At 38.7% G+C, this 17526-nt stretch overlaps 1 protein-coding gene across 2 annotated transcripts in view; it reads left to right on the plus strand.

The window, feature by feature from the left end:
- The window catches only part of USH1C (USH1 protein network component harmonin), a 108286-nt gene that overhangs the window by 57153 nt on the left and 33607 nt on the right, over positions 1–17526 (plus strand). Inside the window, exons 14-16 of one of the 2 annotated variants that reach the window (XM_075065120.1) lie at positions 2311–2435; positions 6942–7018; positions 10990–11142. In XM_075065120.1, the coding sequence (XP_074921221.1) occupies positions 2311–2435; positions 6942–7018; positions 10990–11142 (355 nt within the window). The remainder of the gene's footprint in view (positions 1–2310; positions 2436–6941; positions 7019–10989; positions 11143–17526) is intronic. The other variant, XM_075065121.1, reaches the window with a different exon arrangement.

Genomic DNA, 17526 nt, shown 5'->3' on the forward strand with positions numbered 1-17526 from the left:
GAGATTTCCCCCAGACACCTTAGTCAAATGCACACTGGTTTGGATTAAAACATAAAATAAGTTTATTAACTGCAAAAGAATAGATTATAAGTAATAGCAAACAGATCAAAGCAGATAACCTAGTAAATAAACAAAACCGCAAACTGAGCTTAACATACTAGATAGGTAGGATATGAATTAGCAAATCCTCATTCTGAGTGATAAACAGGCTGGCGGATTCTTAAGGCACAAGGTGTCTTGGCTGTGTAGCTTGGGTTGCCTGGGTTTTCATACACAGGCTAGAAATTCCTTTAGCCTGGGACCATCCATTCCCTCCTATTCAGTCTTTATTCCCCAGGTGTTTCCAGGTGTGGTGTTGTATGGAGAGTGAGGTCCCATCAAGATGTAATTTCTCCCTTTTATGTCTTCTTCCCACTTGTTGGAAAGCTCTTTTGCTGTGACCTGGGTCAAACAATTCCCATTGTGTAGTGCTATCTCTGAGAGGTTTCTGTTGTACACAGTTCCTGGGGTAATCCTTGTGCTTGTGTGCATTTCCCCAATAAGCCATTAACATTGTTTGGCCTTTTTACTGTTGTACCTGAAAGGCTGCTTGTGGGTGTTTTCAACCTCACAACATGTTTCAGTAACACATATGTAGCCAAGCTTCATAACTTAGCATACAATGATAGCACATACAATCCAACGAGATATTAATGTCTAGCAGATCAAGACTTTTAGAATGATACCTCACAAGGCATTCTTTGTACAAAACATATCCTAATTACATGACAGTGGTGAATATTGTGATGCCAGGGTGTCATACATGGATTCTTTGTAACTAGTTTCTTCATTTTTCTGAACTCTCCCTTTTTAGAGTGTCACGGTGTTCGTTTTTGTTAGAAGTCCTTCTCCAGACGTGATGAATTTAATTATACAGTGGTGTCACTGTTTAGTTGTCTCAGCTATAGTTATTTCTTGAGCCAGCTCCTGTCAGGGTATAGCTACTCTTATGTGCTCTAGCTATGCCAAGAAACAATAATTTAAATGGAAATAAATCATGTCGAAATAAGACACGTTTTTAACAGTGGGGACAGGTAAATATTGGAATAACTTACCTAGGGATGTAATGGAATCTCTGTCACTTGAAGTCTTTAAGTCACAACAGGTTGTCTTTCCAAAAGATATGCTATAGCTCAGACGGAAGTTACGGCCTCAGTGTAGAAATTATTCAGTGAGGTAGGTTCCCTGTTCTGGTTTATTCAGGCAGGCAGACTAGATGATCGTCATAATCCCTTCTGGTCTTAAAAATCATTGATCTATAAGGTGCTCAGAATTAACTTCTCCAAGCCTTACCGCAGTGTGCAATTCAACCAGTTTATATGTGGGTCTGTCATGTGTGTATAAAGGCAGTGACTTGCATTTTGCATGCATTGCCTCTGTATCTCATTAGTATTGAAACACAAAAAAGTATATGCTTTCATGGGTGAATACCCACTTCGTTGGGTTAGTGGAAATTTCCAGATGCAGGTATGACTATGCAAGCAAGAATCAGGCTAAGATAACGAGGTTAGTTCAGTCAGGGAGGATGAGGCCCTCTTCTAGCAGTTGAGGTGTGAACACCAAGGGAGGAGAAACTGCTTTTGTAGTTGGCTAGCCATTCACAGTCTTTGTTTAATCCTGAGCGCTGATAGTGTCAAATTTCAGATGAACTCAGTTTCTCTTTGAAGTCTGGTCCTGAAGTTTTTTTGCTGCAGGATGGCTACCTTTAAATCTGCTATTGTGTGTCCAGGGAGATTGAAGTGTTCTCCTACAGGTTTTTGTATATTGCCATTCCTAATATCTGATCTGCTAGAAGAGGGCCTCATCGTCCCTGATTGAACTAACCTCATTATCTCTAGCCTAATTCTTGCTTGCATATTTATACCTGCCTCTGGAAATTTCCACAACATGCATCCAACGAAGTGGGTATTCACCCACGAAAATTCATGCTCCAATATGTCTGTTAGTCTATAAGGTGCCACAGGATCTGTAAAAGCAGCAAAGAGTCCAAACTAACATGGCTATCCCTCTGATACTTGAAAAAAGTATATATTATCATTAGAAAACAAACAAGTGTTTGTTTATTATTTCAGTGTGTTTTCTGTTCAGTTGGATATATTAGTTGGACCAGAAGTGAAATAGCAGCCATTTCTATATGTTTAAAATTTGGGGGTTTAGCTGAGTTGGAAGGAAATGGTTTGTATTTCAAATAAAGAAAAATAATTTGTAGTTTACAAAGTTATATTTTTAAATGAGAATTTCAAAAAATAATATTCTTCTATATATATTTAGGATAACAGCAGAAGAAGAGAAATTTAAAAAGGAATGGGAAGAAGATTGGAGGCCTAAAGAGTCACCTAAGCCTGTAAAAACTGTAACTGCAGATGTACATCCAGCCCCTACTCCTAAACACAGAAGTAAGTGACTGGTTCCATCCTAGTCAGTGGGGGAAACAGTTGCGTTTGAGGAACAATGTTATGACTCAACAATGGCCATGGAGATGGAGTGTTTTCACCAGTTCAAATCTAACCTATGGCAGCCATGACTAAAACTTAACACCTGCTGGCTGTTTGGAGGTCTATGAGAGATGAGTTTAGTTGTATCCATCCAGTTCCCACTTAATAGACATCTGTCACAAAACTCATTGCCACACTCACTGTCAGGCATGTTCACAGTCTCAGCCAAGAAATGTGTTGACATGGAGACTGAACTTCCTACCATGATGATGAGCCCTGTAGGTCAGGGTTGAGGTGCATTGTGGGGGGTGTATTTTGCTGTTGTCCAGGCTGTTTCTATTCAGGGAGCCTCAGTCTCCAGAGATGTCAACCTGGCACATTTCACGTGCACTAAAAGCAAGATTTTCTTTGAGCTGTTCTCATTCAGAGTTGCTATGTGCTCACTCTGAACACTTTTGAAAGTCTAGCCACTTCATTTAGGTGCCTAAAAAAAACTCAGCTCCCATTTTAAAATCTACCCAAAATTTTTACGTACCATATATGTATATATGTGTGTGAATGACTAAGGTGGAAATATGTTGCGTTCATAGTCTTATTTTAATCTCTTGGCATAAAATGTCAGTGCATAATGGATTACAGGAGTTACTGGCATTTTGCTACTTGGGTCACATTTAAAAGTTTTTCTGATCTCTTACTTTAAATGAGTGTTGAGCTTTCTGTATCCAGTAGATAATCAGAAAAATACTGTGGATGACTTGGTTTCATTTCCCTATTTGACATCTTTGACTTGGGAGAGATCTTGAGAGATGGAGGGATAGGATGCAATGATGTAATGCTGTACTTACAGCTGGAGACACGGCTTGGTGCTCTGGCTTTATTACTGGGAGAAACGGGAGAGTGTTCACTTTTTTTAAAAAGGAGAAATCTATATAGAACTTCCTGCTTTTGGCGAAGAGGGACTGGAGCTATCACTAGAGCTGAGGGCAACGTGCAGCTTTCAGCTAATCTGAGCTTTACCAACTGAAACATGTGGATCACCGAGGTACAAGTCCACATAAAGTATCCAGTTTGTGCAAACCACTGCCAACCTTTCCTCCCAGCTAGGACCCCAGAGTCCTTACTTTTTAAGTCTTTGGAGGATGTGAGGATGTCTGCCTGGTGTCCTGTTAACTCCTTCCTGCTACTTATCTTTGAGGAGAGAGTGGTTAACCATCTTCCAGCACCTTCAGGTGTTGCCTGGTAGGAAGATAATAAATGAACACCTTGTCCCCATCCAGGCCCACTGTGAGGCTGCTTGCCTCCTGACCCCTGTCTGCTGACTCCGACATGGTTCTCAGCCCAGCAGAGCACCATTTGCAGAGTCCTGGGAAAGGGCATATTGCCTACTTGTTGTACATAGAGCACTGAATTAGTTATAGAGCTTTGTTCAGCATGTTGATGGGTATTTGTGCATGCAAATAGGCTAACAATGATTACTATGGAGAGGCAATGTGGGCTAATGGGTAGAACACTGGACTGGGAGTCTATTCCCAGGTCTGCCACTGGCCAGCTGGGGTGATCTTGGGCAATTCATTGCACCTCTGTGCCTAGTTTCCCTTTCTTTAAAATGGAGATAATGATATTGCTCTCCTTATGTAAAGTGTTTTGAGATGAAGCTCACTGTATAAGAGCTAGATATTGGTACTATTATTTATTGTTATTACTGTTTTGCATGTGCAAATATGGATCTTTTGTGTCTAATGCATGATCATTCTTGGGAACACACTCATCATGTCCTGTGTTTAAACATTTGTCCCCTAAATAAATCAAGGCATCTGGTGGATACTGTGACACACTTGTGCAAATATGCAGCACAGGCGCTAGCAAATATTTATTTTTTTAGAAATTATAACAAAACTCTGAAAAATGCCCCAGTCTCCTGTACAATCTTGTAAATCACACTGTAAAGATCCAACACCTTTTAACTGTAGCAATAAACCTCTGAGCAAGCTGATCTTTTTAAAAAACCTACAATATTCCTACTCTGCTTGTGTCATAAACAGATAGCTAAGGGTTAGTGTTTCTTTTACCTGTAAAGGGTTAACAAAGGGAACCACACACCTGACCAGAGGACCAATCAGGAAACTGGATTTTTCAAAGCTCAGGGAGGGAATTTTTGGGTGTGTGTCTTTTGTCTGTGTCTCTGCTTTAGTGCTCTCTCAGCTCTGAGAGAGGACTCTCTCCTTCATATTTTCTAATCTTCGCTTTCCAAGTGTAAGTACAAAGGTAGAAGGCAATAGGTTTTTATATTGTTTTTTTATTTACATGTGTGTAGTTTGCTGGAATGTTTTAAATTGTTTTTTTTTTTGATAAGGCTGTTTATTCATTTTTCTTTAAGCCAAATACCCTGTATATGTTCAACTTGATACAGAGATCATTTTTATGTCTTTTTTTCATTTTTATATAAATCTTTCTTTTTAAAGACCTGTTGGATTTTTTCCCTAGTTAGAACTCACCAGAGAGATTGTGGGGAGGAAGAAACAGGGGGGAAGGGAAAATCTCTTTGTGTCAGAGTTGCAAAGCTCACCTTTGCAGGACTCTGACTGAGGGTGAAAGAAACTTGATCTCTCTGTGTTTGCATTTGAAGGACTTGAAACAGGGTGATCGTCCAGGGCCAGTCCAGGGAGGAAAGCCTGGGGAGGAAATAAAGAGGAGACAAGGGGAGGGGGTTATTTCCCTTTGTTGTAGACTCAGGGCATCTGAGTCTTGGGGTCCCCCAGGGAAGGTTTTGGGGAGACCAGAGTGCGCCAGACGCTGGAATCTGGTTGGTGGCAGCGCTATCAGATCTAAGCTGGTAATTAAGCTTGGAGGTTGCATGCAGGCACCCACATTTTGGACGCTAAGGTTCAGAGTTGGGACTTATGCTTATAACAGCTTGACAAATCAAATACAGATCCGTTTGAAATTTTCAACTTTGTGAAATACAGATATATTCAGAGATGGTTGAATTTCTCCAACAGTTGTAGAAAATATCTGTTTTAAACAAATTATTCCCTTCAGTTTTTATACTTCATTGAAACCTGGTCTGAGTTTTATAGAAAGCATGACTTAAATTTTCATTCTTCTTATGAAGAATGACTTTTGGAAGTCAGGGTTTTGACTGATCTGCTGACTGTTTGCTGTTGGCATTCTGATGATTTTGCAAGTGGTATGAAAAATGAGATTGAAAAATGAGGATTGAGCTTAGGCCCTTCTATGCTAAGGCCCTGATAAAGCAAAGCACTTAAGAATCTGCTTAACTTTAAACATGTGAGCAGATCTACTTAGTTCTCAGTGGGACCACTCACATGGTTAAATTTATGCACGCTCATAAGTGTGTACTGATTTGGGGCCTAAGACCTTTGTCTGGCACATAAAGCAAATACATTCATATCTTATGTGGACCAGACACTAGAAGGAGACAAACACTCACATCTCCTGCTGTGGATTCCATAAGGCTTGGACACATGTGTTCTTCACTTTTCAGTTGTCTAATCCATTCACACTGTGGTGTCCTTCCTCCCCCACCTTTTCTGCTCCCGTTCCATCCTTTCTCCCTCTCTTATTCCTCATTCCTCTTTTTCCCTCCCCAGAAAATAATTTGGGAAAATGTTGTAGTCCTTACTAAGACAAAACTCCCTTGAAGGCAGAAGACATTTTGCCTCAGTAGGATTTATCACAGGGAGTGGATCTGTTCAGCAAGAAGCTGCTGTTTGTGCACTCTAACTTTTCATAGAAGTACCCATTAACTGTAAGCTTGGCTGCTGGACCGAGCTTTTCAAAGGCAATTGAGATGGTTTGAAGCTTAACTTCTAGATAAAAGGCTAGATCAGGAACTGGTTAAACTAAAAAAACTCAGATGCTTTGAAGCACTATTATGCACAAGAGGAAGTAGGAAAGTAGTACTGGTAAGATACTAGACTGGAGCTCAGGAGATCTAGGTTCAATTGCTGACTCTGCCATAGTATTCCGACTTGTGCAAGTTGCTTAATCTTTCTGTTCCTCAGTTTTCAAGTCATAAAATGCAGGTGATGATATTTCCTTTCTCCCACTGTTCATTTCTCTTGTCTATTTAAATTGGAAGCTCTTTAGGGCAGAGATTTGTTCTTACTGTGTTTGTGCAGTGCCTCCTGCAGTGGGGCCACAATATAGGAGCTACTATAGTATACGGGAAAGAGGTGGGGTTTCTCTCTGAAGTTAGACCCAAGATAACTGTTGATGGTCAAACTTAAGAGTAGCCACCAGGTTCCTCACCCAGCCTAGCTACAGTGCACTGCAGGCCATGGTGCTGTATGAAGACCTTATTTTCTTCAGGGTAAACCAGGAATTGATTATACCTGGGTTTTTTCATGATATTACAGATCTCAGTGAGGTTCCCTTTTTACCTTGTGGAAACCTCAGTTACTCTATCATTTGTCTCCTCATTTCCTCCTGCCTTTGTTTCTTTAGTAGATTTAAAGGGAGTTGCACATGACCAACTTGCAGCAGATGACATGGATGGAGTGATCACGAAGCAGAACAAACAGGTTTGCTCTTCAGCCTTGGCTTCCTATCCTGATTCAGAGTCTTCCTACATTTCATTTCCTCCTGACAGTCAGTCTTGACACTAGACTGAACACTTTCTATTCTTGCTGCTTTCAGTTGCTAGGGCAGGACCCACAGTCCATTAGATGATAAATGCTAACACAATTACAGAGCTCAGAATATGTATTGCTGCTATTGTGCTCTAGAGACACCTAAATGAAACAGATTCTGTCAGTAAATTTAGAAAAAGTGGTTGCTATTAATTAAGCTTTGTGTCATCAGCAGATTTATATATAAAAATAGAGTTACTATATGTCCTATGCATTACCCAACAGTATGGTTTTAAACTTCATGAACTGGGCTTTAAGAAAATCTTTTTTTTTTCCTAAACAAAAATATTTCATATAGGGAATGAAGGTCTTTGTTTTTACCCTAAATGTTGTGCACAAGCTTGGATGTTTTTGAATCATTTATTTGATTTCATTCAATTTGTTATTGCTAACAAATTGTTACAATGAATATAAAGCAATAAGCATGACAATGTGCATCTAATATCAGTGAGAATGGCTGTCAGGTTTTGTATAGAGGCTGGCTGTTGCATCTGTTTCGTTTCACATAAAAAGTGTATCAATAAGGTAAACATGTTAGTAAATGTACAGATGCTGCTTTTTGATCAAATTTCATAAAGGAACTGTCATTTAATACCATCATTGAATACAATGCAACATTGCAGACATTTAATGCCATCATTATTTTGCCTTCAAATAGCTTTTAACCAGTTACATATGGGTCCAGCTTGATCTAAACCAGTTCAGGACTTTTCTCCAGCAAATATTTTTCCTTTGCTTTTTTTAATAGCTTTTGGATGGTTTTATCGATATGAAGGGAAATTTCCCACAATTCGCAAGGTACAAAGTGTGTAGAGATATAAGTGAAAATTTGCTGTGGGTTTTGCATTTGTAATTACTTCTTTCTCTCCTCTGTATTTTTTAAATAAATTGTACAGCAGTGTACATTTATTTCTAAGTGTGGCAGTATGTGACCAACTATCTTACTTTATATGGATTCAGTATATTCAAATGCTTTCTCATTTAACGTGTATGTGTACAAGCAAGTTTCTTTGGAGTGCAGCTGGAGGGGCTGATCTTTGAAGTACTGAGTGCTCTCAACTCCCACTGATTGCAATGGGAATTGATAGCTAGCTATACCTTTCAGGAGGTGCTCAAAACATTGGAAGACTGGACCAATGGGGTGCTCCCCTTTGCAAATTGTATGCTCCCCATAAGCCTTTGAAATAGTGCTTAAAAAGGAGATTTTCAGAGGCAAATAATAAATGGGAATTGAGTGCCTCGCTCCCATTTGTGCCTTTGGAAATTTACCAGGAAGTGGGAGCTTACGTGGTGAATAGATCTTTAACAGAAATGAATTTGACTCATAATGGAAGAAAACAATCAATACATACTTTTAAAATTTGGTAAACAGGGTAGTATATTTTAAGTATCATCTCTAAAGCATGCAGTAGTGTTTCAAATAATATTCTGTTCCTCTTGGTGAATTCTTCTTTTATTTTTCAGTGTCTTTTGACACTATTATAAACAGTATATTACTGATGTCTACCAGGTTAGTGATCAAAATCAATTAGGGACTTAATGGTGGAGCCATTATAGAGCCAGAGCCAGATCCTGCATTGCTCCTGCATCAATTCATTTATAGTTTTGGGTGTGCAAGGAAATCAAGATCACAGCCTGGACTCATCAGCTGTACCTACCATAGTCATCATTTAAAAGGCCATCTTTTACTAAAAGCCACAATTATTTCTGTATGCGTAGGATAGGAAACATCTGCAACATCTCAGATACCACTTTGTGCTGTTGGTTAACGTTAACATGTCAGTGCTGACCACCATCTTGTACTCTAGCCAACATCAGTACAGTAGGTTATGTGGCAGAAAAACATAAGGTGTGCTGTAAAAGTGCAAATTGGTTTTACTGCCCAAGTTATTCTGTATAATTATATGCTTTGCACCTCTATATGTTTAGAAGTTCTCAAAGCACTTGGAAAAATATTAAAGGGCGAAACTACCCACTATTCAAATCTACACACACGATAGACTAACAACTTGAAAACATGTATTTTTAATCTAAACTATTTTTATTTTGTTTGTTTTTAAAATGTTTCAGCCCACACGAAAACAACAAACCAATTTTTATAAAAGAAATTCACTTCCTATTAAAGATATTTTTAGTACAGAGCAAATTGCAAACAGTGAATTATGAATCCATTAAAAATGATCTATGGAAAGGATGACTCAGGCTCTGAAGAGTTTGACTTGAGCTATGGAAGTTTGTTCAGCTAAGATTAATGGGAACACATGGCTATTCTACAGCACCAGAATCATACAGAGAGCGCAGTGTGAGTCTTCATCTACAGTTACAAAATGTTACCATCTATCACATGAACCCCCATGCTATATTTACCATTTTTTGTAAAGAATAAAGTAATGTCCCAGTGAATGGTAGGAACAGTAACTAGCTCTAAACCAAACATGAAAACATTTGTAATACAAACTAAACATCATGGCTAAAACATGGGGATTAGAAATTAGGTGTTTGATGCTACTAAATCATTTTCACAACATAGTCATTTTACCTGTTAAGGTTAATCTTTGCAACAATAGCCAAATTAATTGTGAAGCCAATACAATACAACCTCACTGATCACAGTAAGGCCAAGTTCTAATCACTCACATATCAGGGCAGGTCTTTTTTACCAGCAAGAAGAATGCCTGTCTATTTTTTTTTTTTTAATCTTCCAAATGGTTATTTCCTAGATTAGGGGTCTGAGCTGCTATATTTCACTCCAGTATCGCAGGGCTGATAAATTAATCTTGTTATGCAGAGAATGATTGTAGCATGATTGTCACTGTGCCCTGGGTTCCCCAAGCTATAGTGAAGAGCTATTGGCTGAAAAGAAGAACAGCTCATGCTTCCTCACTGTGCTGTGTCTCCTCTAACAACCAAGCCTGGAGCACTGCCTCTCACTGCAGTGGCAGTCTTTAAGGAACCAGCCAGCTCCTCTTCACTGTGCAAAACTGGAGTATGCAGGCTATCCTCTTGCACTACTACTTGGCCTCAGGGAACCCAGTAGATGGTCACTGTAATCAAGGGAGCAGGTTTTCTTTCCATGACAGCTAGAGCACAGACTTCAAAGTCTCTATCCAGAAGTTTCAGAAGCCTTTAGTTGCACTATTTTAAAGCCAAAAAAAAATAATTATCATACATGTAAGTCTTATGATTGCTTTGTGCATTTTAGCTCATCTTTAAGTGGCCAGTGCATGTGAGAACATTTAATCCTGTAGCTCCCATGAATGTCCATTTGCCAACCTTAAAATTCAGACACACTGCCTCTTTAGTACACTGCACTGATCTAAGCCTTTTCTTTGCAATTGCTTGCTCTGTCTTTCCTAATGCATGTTATGCGGTGCTTTGGATGTGTGATGCAATAAAGGCTTTTTATAGGCTAAAAGGGAAGGGCTCACTCCTACATGTAAATACATGAGCACTTATGTGAAAGCCATCATGAAATTAATGACAAGCGGAAGAGTGAGAAATGACGACTTTATGGAACTATTTATGAATAACTTAACTCTCACTTACAACCCCAGCATACTCACATGCTGAAATGTTATAGAAGAGGAAAGAAGTATGTAATAGTACCTGCATTGTATAATCCTTAAGTGATGCATAGGCCTTCTATTTGCCTTCTGAATAAGAAGGCATTTCACCCAATATGATGGGGACTGTGTTTTAGAATTGTTTTAAAAACAGCTTATGCACACAAACAGAACGTGGCTAATTTTCCAAGACAGGTTTTCATGTATCTAAAGGCTCAATTGAGCTCAAAGTTTTGCAGTGTTCTAAGCCATTGTAAAGTATACACACTACTATTTTGTGTAATAAATAAAACCTCCCAGAAAGGGAAAGAGAGAAAGAAGTTGAAGAGTGACAGTCTGTGTGAACAGAAAAAGTGTAAAAAGGAGCTGGAGTTTGAGCAAAAACTTGCCAAAGAAAAAGAAGGGATGTTGGAAAAAGAAAAACAGCTGAAAATCAACCGGCTTGTACAAGAGGTATGTTGTGATAAGTGTTGGACTATATTTCTTTATAATTTGATTATTTCCTTCTATTTTATCCTGCTTTCCCTCTGCAGGCAAAACTTTTTTGACTCTCATGGGTGTCTGGGACCCAGTTCAGCAAGATATTTGAGCATGTGTCTAACTCAAAACATGTGTAATCTCACTGACTTAAAAGGTACCTTATAGTACCTCAAGTAGCTTACTGAGGTGGGCCCTTGGCTTGTCTGCAGATGTGGGTTATTTAAAATAACAAATTATGGATCTTGTTCAGTATACCTGGCAACAAGTGAAGAATACTAAGCTTACGTTGAGATCAGTGCCCACCTTTTTCCTTTTCTTAGCTTGCTTTTTTTGGTAATAAAAATATGAATATCTGTAAAAATGAAAAGCAAGAAGTCAGTGCAAGACAAACATAGAAAAAAAAGAACTACTAAAAATCAGAAACAATATGACCTGAGGAAATGAAGAAAATGTTTAAATTGAGGTGGTAAAGCATAGTACTATGTTGGATGTAAAATTAAAGGGAGGACTGAGTTGTTTTCAAACAAGGCATGCACTTAAAAATAGGGAGGAGAAATTATAGCAAACTGCAATAAAAGGAGATGGGAGGTAAGTAGAATATGGTATGGGTTTTGGGGTATTTTGCAGAAAGTTTATTAAATCTTTGCATGTCAAAAAGACAATGGGCCAAATTATCTGCTAGCATAACGCTGTTGGTTTCCGTGGAGAGTTTGTTCCAATGTGTCAGATGCTTAAAAAACACAGGATAACAAAATACACTATTCTGTTGCTAATGGGTAAGAAACCATATCCTAAGTTTTCTTATTAACAAGAGCACTTCTTCCTCAGATGGGTAGTCCTACTGGTTGAAAGACTACAGTACTCTCAGATGGGATATTTAGGAGTTTTCAAGGACAGGCCTAATGGAAGGCAGTGAAATAGAAAATGACTCGCAAGAGCATGATTGTTTTTACAGAAAGTGTTTTAAAGTCAAATACATGTTGTATCTTCTAATTTTGTGTGTGGAGTAAACCCATTACCCTTTTTTATGCCACGGTAATATGACTAAGGTATCTGAGACAGAGCGAGAAGATCTGGAGGAATCAGAAAAGGTTCAGCACTGGGTGGAAAGACTTTGTCAGACACGATTAGAACAAATCTCCTCTGTGGAGAATGATTCTCCTGAGGTAAAAGAAAGCTCTTGCTTATCCCTCTGCTGTGATAGCTAAATGACTTTTGTATGTTTCCCAGACAGGCAGGGAGGTTTTGAAGTGAGAAGAACCTCTCCCGTTCTTTCCCTTTTCAGCCTTTAAGACTGACATAGACAATATTTAGCATTTGACATCTGCACGTTTTTCAGGGCTCTATCTTCTGTGGGAAATGCATTCCTATTAGTAAATGTGACCGCATGACATCCACTGAAAAGCAGCGTGACCACTTGACAGTTCTGTATCCTGTTAGCTGACCCTGCTAGATTGGCTAGAATGGCTTTTGCTAGCCATATTCAAACTCGAGGCAATGAGGACTTTACCACCTGTAATAATGATGCTTTCCAAGCAAGGATGCTCTGATAGTCAGGATCTTGAATGCATCCTAGTACCATGGAGAGATAGGGATAACAAAGGGCCAAATCATATCCTCACTTGAAAATATGTAAGGGAAAGAGACAAAAGCTGAGGAAACTCTACAAGAGTCACTTAATAAACTTTCATTCAAATCTTCCCCTTAAATGGGAGGAGTTTAAGAAGAGGGGGCATATAGAGAAAGGTTTATAGCCTTATAAATCCATATCCACAGAGATGTTTTCCCACCATCCTGCTGCTCTGGCTCCCCTCCCAGCACAGCTGCTTCAGGATGACTTCCCTTGGGAATGAACAATAGCAGCTGCAGAGGGGACCCATGGTGATCTCCCACTTGGATAATTCTATAGTCAGCAGAGAGCAGCTGGTCCTCTGTTCCTCCTGGCGCAGTGCCCAAAGCCATGTGGCTCTCCAATAGAAGAGACTCTTGAGGAGAGAGAGATGTTTCTGCAGACATTCCCCACACCTTCCACACTCACTAGCTGCAATCTGGTGGATTGCAGTCCTCTTTGGTGGTGGAAATGAAGGGGGCCAAACTCGATATATTTTCTGAGCAGCAAAGCTCTGAACTATTTACTAGCACACTACTGTATTTAGGCTGCCACTAATTACTTTATTTCCTTTAAACTATTTGAGGAGATTAAACCAGTATAAATCAAGAGAACAGGTTGGTTCTGAGAGATTAACCTGTCTGAGCTATTAACAACCATTATATATTATTATTTGTTATTAATTGTAATATATCCTTAAAATAAGCAGCAGTTCCCAAGGGTTGAAAAGCAGCCTCTTAGATGGTGGAGCCACTCTATGGTACTTAGCTGAAACTATCATTATGGACAGAGCAGTAAACCAACTGCAGACGTAAAGTCAAATAGGATAAATGTCTTTGCTTTCTCTAGGGGTAACTTATGCCTCTTTAATCATTCCTCCAGGGAGTGGACAAAATAGTGGATAAGAGAATACTGATTAAGTGAACTTTCACAAACATTTTAATATGATCCATGACTAATGACTACCGGAAACATTTAGACCTCATTCGTATAGAACCCCTTCTCCACTCTCCCAAATCCGGATTAATGTACTCACTTCTTCAGAACATCTAGTTCCTGTATTGACTCCTGTGGAGTTCATAAGCCCAGTAAGGACTCAAGCTCTTCATAGGCTATTCTGCATTGTCTACGCTCTGCAGAGATTTGCTTGGACAACACCAAACTCACTGAGACTAAATCAAGCACTTCCCCTCCTCCCACATATGTGCTCCACCATCATGCATATAGCTTGCACCCACCAGGACATCATCACTATCACATACACAACCCAGGTGGATATACTTCCAGAACTGCTTATCAGACACTCAGGACTCTAGGGTGGTATTAGGTTGGTTGGGGTATTTTAACTGTGAATTCCCTAGCACTCTATTTTTTCTCTTTAAACTTCAGTGCTGATTAAGGATGTTCCCCTTATTGATATGTATTTACAATCTTTACTCCAGATTCATGGCTTTTTTTTTCATCTGGTCTGGAAATCCTTTTAAATGACTCTTTAGAATTTCAGGAGCTGCTTGTAAAGTACTCTCCGCTTACATCAGCCACTTTTGCAATGAGTATTTTTTCCTGTTTGTTTTGCTTTTTGTGTCTACTCTTTTTATTTCCCCAGCACAGCAATTATGTACTGTATTTCTCTTAACTATTTTTTTTAAAACTGGAGCTCTTTGTTCACAAAAAGGCTTCAGGAAAAAGTTGTGTACAGGTTTTTTTAATAAGAACCCAAGACCTTACAGTACTGCATTAATTATAGCTTGTGGTGTCCTGCTACTTGCCTTTAGTTTCTTCTGGTCCATGATAGGCAAGTGTACAGTTAAGGCAGATCTCTGTTGTTATTACACTAGCTGACAAGTGGACATACTTCTGCTTCTCCTTCTACTACATCAATGCGGAGGTTTGCAGGTGGTCTGCAGCTTCACACCACAGACCTTGATGATATTAACCTGGATGAAGTTGACAAGCCTACAAAACGCATAGCACCTCTCCCTCCAATACCTCATACAACTTCTGCAACATCAGCAGCTCATCCACTTCCTTCATCAAATGTCCCATCTTCAAGAGGTCCAGCCCCTTCACCTTCTGTAGCTTCACGGGTGACTTTATCATCATCCACTGGGATGCATTCTCCCCCACCTCCTCCCCCTGCCTCCTTACCCAGTCAACCCACTGGATCTCTCTGTCTACCACCCACCCTCTTAGAAGAAAGAATGGGAAATCACAGTTACCATTCTTCTGGCCCGACAGAGTCCTTGAATGGCTGGGAAGCAAACAATTACAGAGGAAGATCTACGTTTGGACCCATTAGCTCTCAGAATAATGAAAAGACCTACTTATCAAGTCCAAAGGTATAATTTAATTATATTCTCCTCTCATTGCATATACATCATTCTCATTAGTGATGTGTACAAATAGCAGGTGGAGAATATTTGTGTGTTTGCGCTGCATAATGTTCCAAATCTTCTGCATGCAAATATCTTTTGCAGAATGCATTAGTTAATAGCATCTTTTGTGCTTGACCATTATTACCTATAGCCCATCATATTTTAAATACAAAGAAATCATGTGACCTATTTATCTATATCTGCACAGAAAAACAAAAAGTAAATTATTTTGTAGTTGAATGAGATATAAAGTATCTATAAAGTAGAATATTAGTATTCAGCTAATATGGTTTAAATATTGTTTTATTGTTGAATTGTTTTACTCAGGGAAAGTAGTGGACAGAGAACATTAGATTGAAGTCGCATGCTCAGAAACATTTGAACTCTTAAGTGAGCTCCAATAGTAATCCTTTGATGGGAACAAGACTAAATATTCTTACTACAAATCTGAAGCGTTTGTCATTTTAGAAGTTAGTTTTCTGGGGAAATACTCTGATTGTCCTTTATTACAAACTCACTAGGTTTATTCAAAAAAAGGATCTATACTGAATATTTCAAAAAATTCATATATTAAATACTATTATTCAGGGGAAAATATTTCCATGACTTCATCATACAAGTATTTTTCTTTACTAAGAACTGTAACATCAGGCACATACTCAAATCTTTGTAATACAAGATCTTTCTGCAGATATTTTACAGTAGTTTCAAACAGTTCAGCTGGGACTCTATGGTAGTTTTTCTGCATGTTTTTCTGCATGGATTTGCTGCAGTGTGTGCTGCGGTTTTCTGCAAGATCATTTAGAATAATAATGACTGTGTTGTGGGTATTGCAGCTGAACAGGGGAAGAACAAATGGGCAAAGGACTGAAATGACTTCTTAGTTCTCTATGAAAATGTGCAGATTATTTCTATCGAAAGGATAGTTTTATAAGAGTGAAATATGAATCTTTGTTTCATTATAAACAGTCTGATTATTGAAGGGACTCCATAAACATAGTTTATAATCACATTTCAAGAACACTTTAGCTTCTCTGGAATTAGAACAACTGCTACATCTTTTTATGGAAGATGGGTTTTCTAAACGTGGTTCTCAACCTTTTTGTGCTCAGGAGCCATTTATAAATGTTTATGGCCTGTTGTAACCCAATAAATATTCTGGGGGTGAAGGCCCTGGGTGGTTTCTAATCCACATTAGGCAGCTAAATAAGTGACCTAATCTTCAAAAGTTCTAAGCACCCACCAGCTGCCACCAAACTCAATCAAGGGTAGGTCTGAGAGGAGATTTTAGCTCTTAAATCAATAAAATATTAATATTAGGCCAATCTTACTCTATTATATGCATATAAACCCATTGTTTTGTCTTTGGTGGGGTTTCCCATCAGACTCTGGCCTAGCTGTATAGCTCAATTACTAAAGAGAGATAGATTATCCACTCTGCCTATTGTGGGTTTTTTTACACCTTTCTCTTACATGTCTGATACTAGACACTGTCAGAGACATGACAGTGGAACACATGGACTGTGGGTTTGGTCCAGCTGAGTTCAGAATCTGGCCTAGTGTGCCTGTTTCCTTCTTAAATAGCTTAGTTTATATTATTTGGGCGAAACACAAACATTTGATGTTCCCAAAGAAGTAACTGGTTTCCTTCCTTGTATCTCCTCATCTGAAAATATTAACTGACTCAGTTACTCCCAGTCAACTGAATAAATCTATCTTATTTTAAATATGAGACCCTGATGTTAGACCAGCCAAAGTTGAAGTAAAGAAAGATTTATTATTCTGGTCTCATAAATATCCTTTCCTAATGTTATACAAATAGGTTTCTAAATCTTTTCAGCATCAATCATTTTCTTCACTGTGGCTATTTAATTGCAAGTTCTGCCAGGTGCTTGCCAGTGCTGAAGGAGTGAAATTGCCTGTCAAATATTATTGGCTATGAACTGTTCATAGATGTGGCATGAATTGATTTTGAGCATCATAAGTATGATTAGTAGATATGCAGTAATGAAGCTATTATTGTTTAGGATTTACGAAACACTTCTCATGTTGGCAAAATATCATCTGCATCAAGAAATCCACTGGTATGTCATAAACTTTTAACAATTAATATAGGGTTTTTATGAACTTTCGATGTAATGCTAGTGTTAAGGAATTTTAAAAGGGAATGATTTCAGATGGGTGCAGGATATGATTTCCCCCCTGGAAAAATGGCCATCATATCTTTGGATTCTGGTGTGTAAGGCAGTCACTGCATTTACAAGATACCAGGTAATATCACCCTTCATGTACCAATTAGCAGTGCTAAGCTCTAAGAGTATAAAAGACTTTCTCAACAATGAGTCTTCACATTTCAACAGTCTCAGAAATATA

Source organism: Chelonoidis abingdonii, chromosome 4 (assembly GCF_003597395.2).
Source record: "Chelonoidis abingdonii isolate Lonesome George chromosome 4, CheloAbing_2.0, whole genome shotgun sequence".
NCBI classification, from domain to species: domain Eukaryota; kingdom Metazoa; phylum Chordata; order Testudines; family Testudinidae; genus Chelonoidis; species Chelonoidis abingdonii.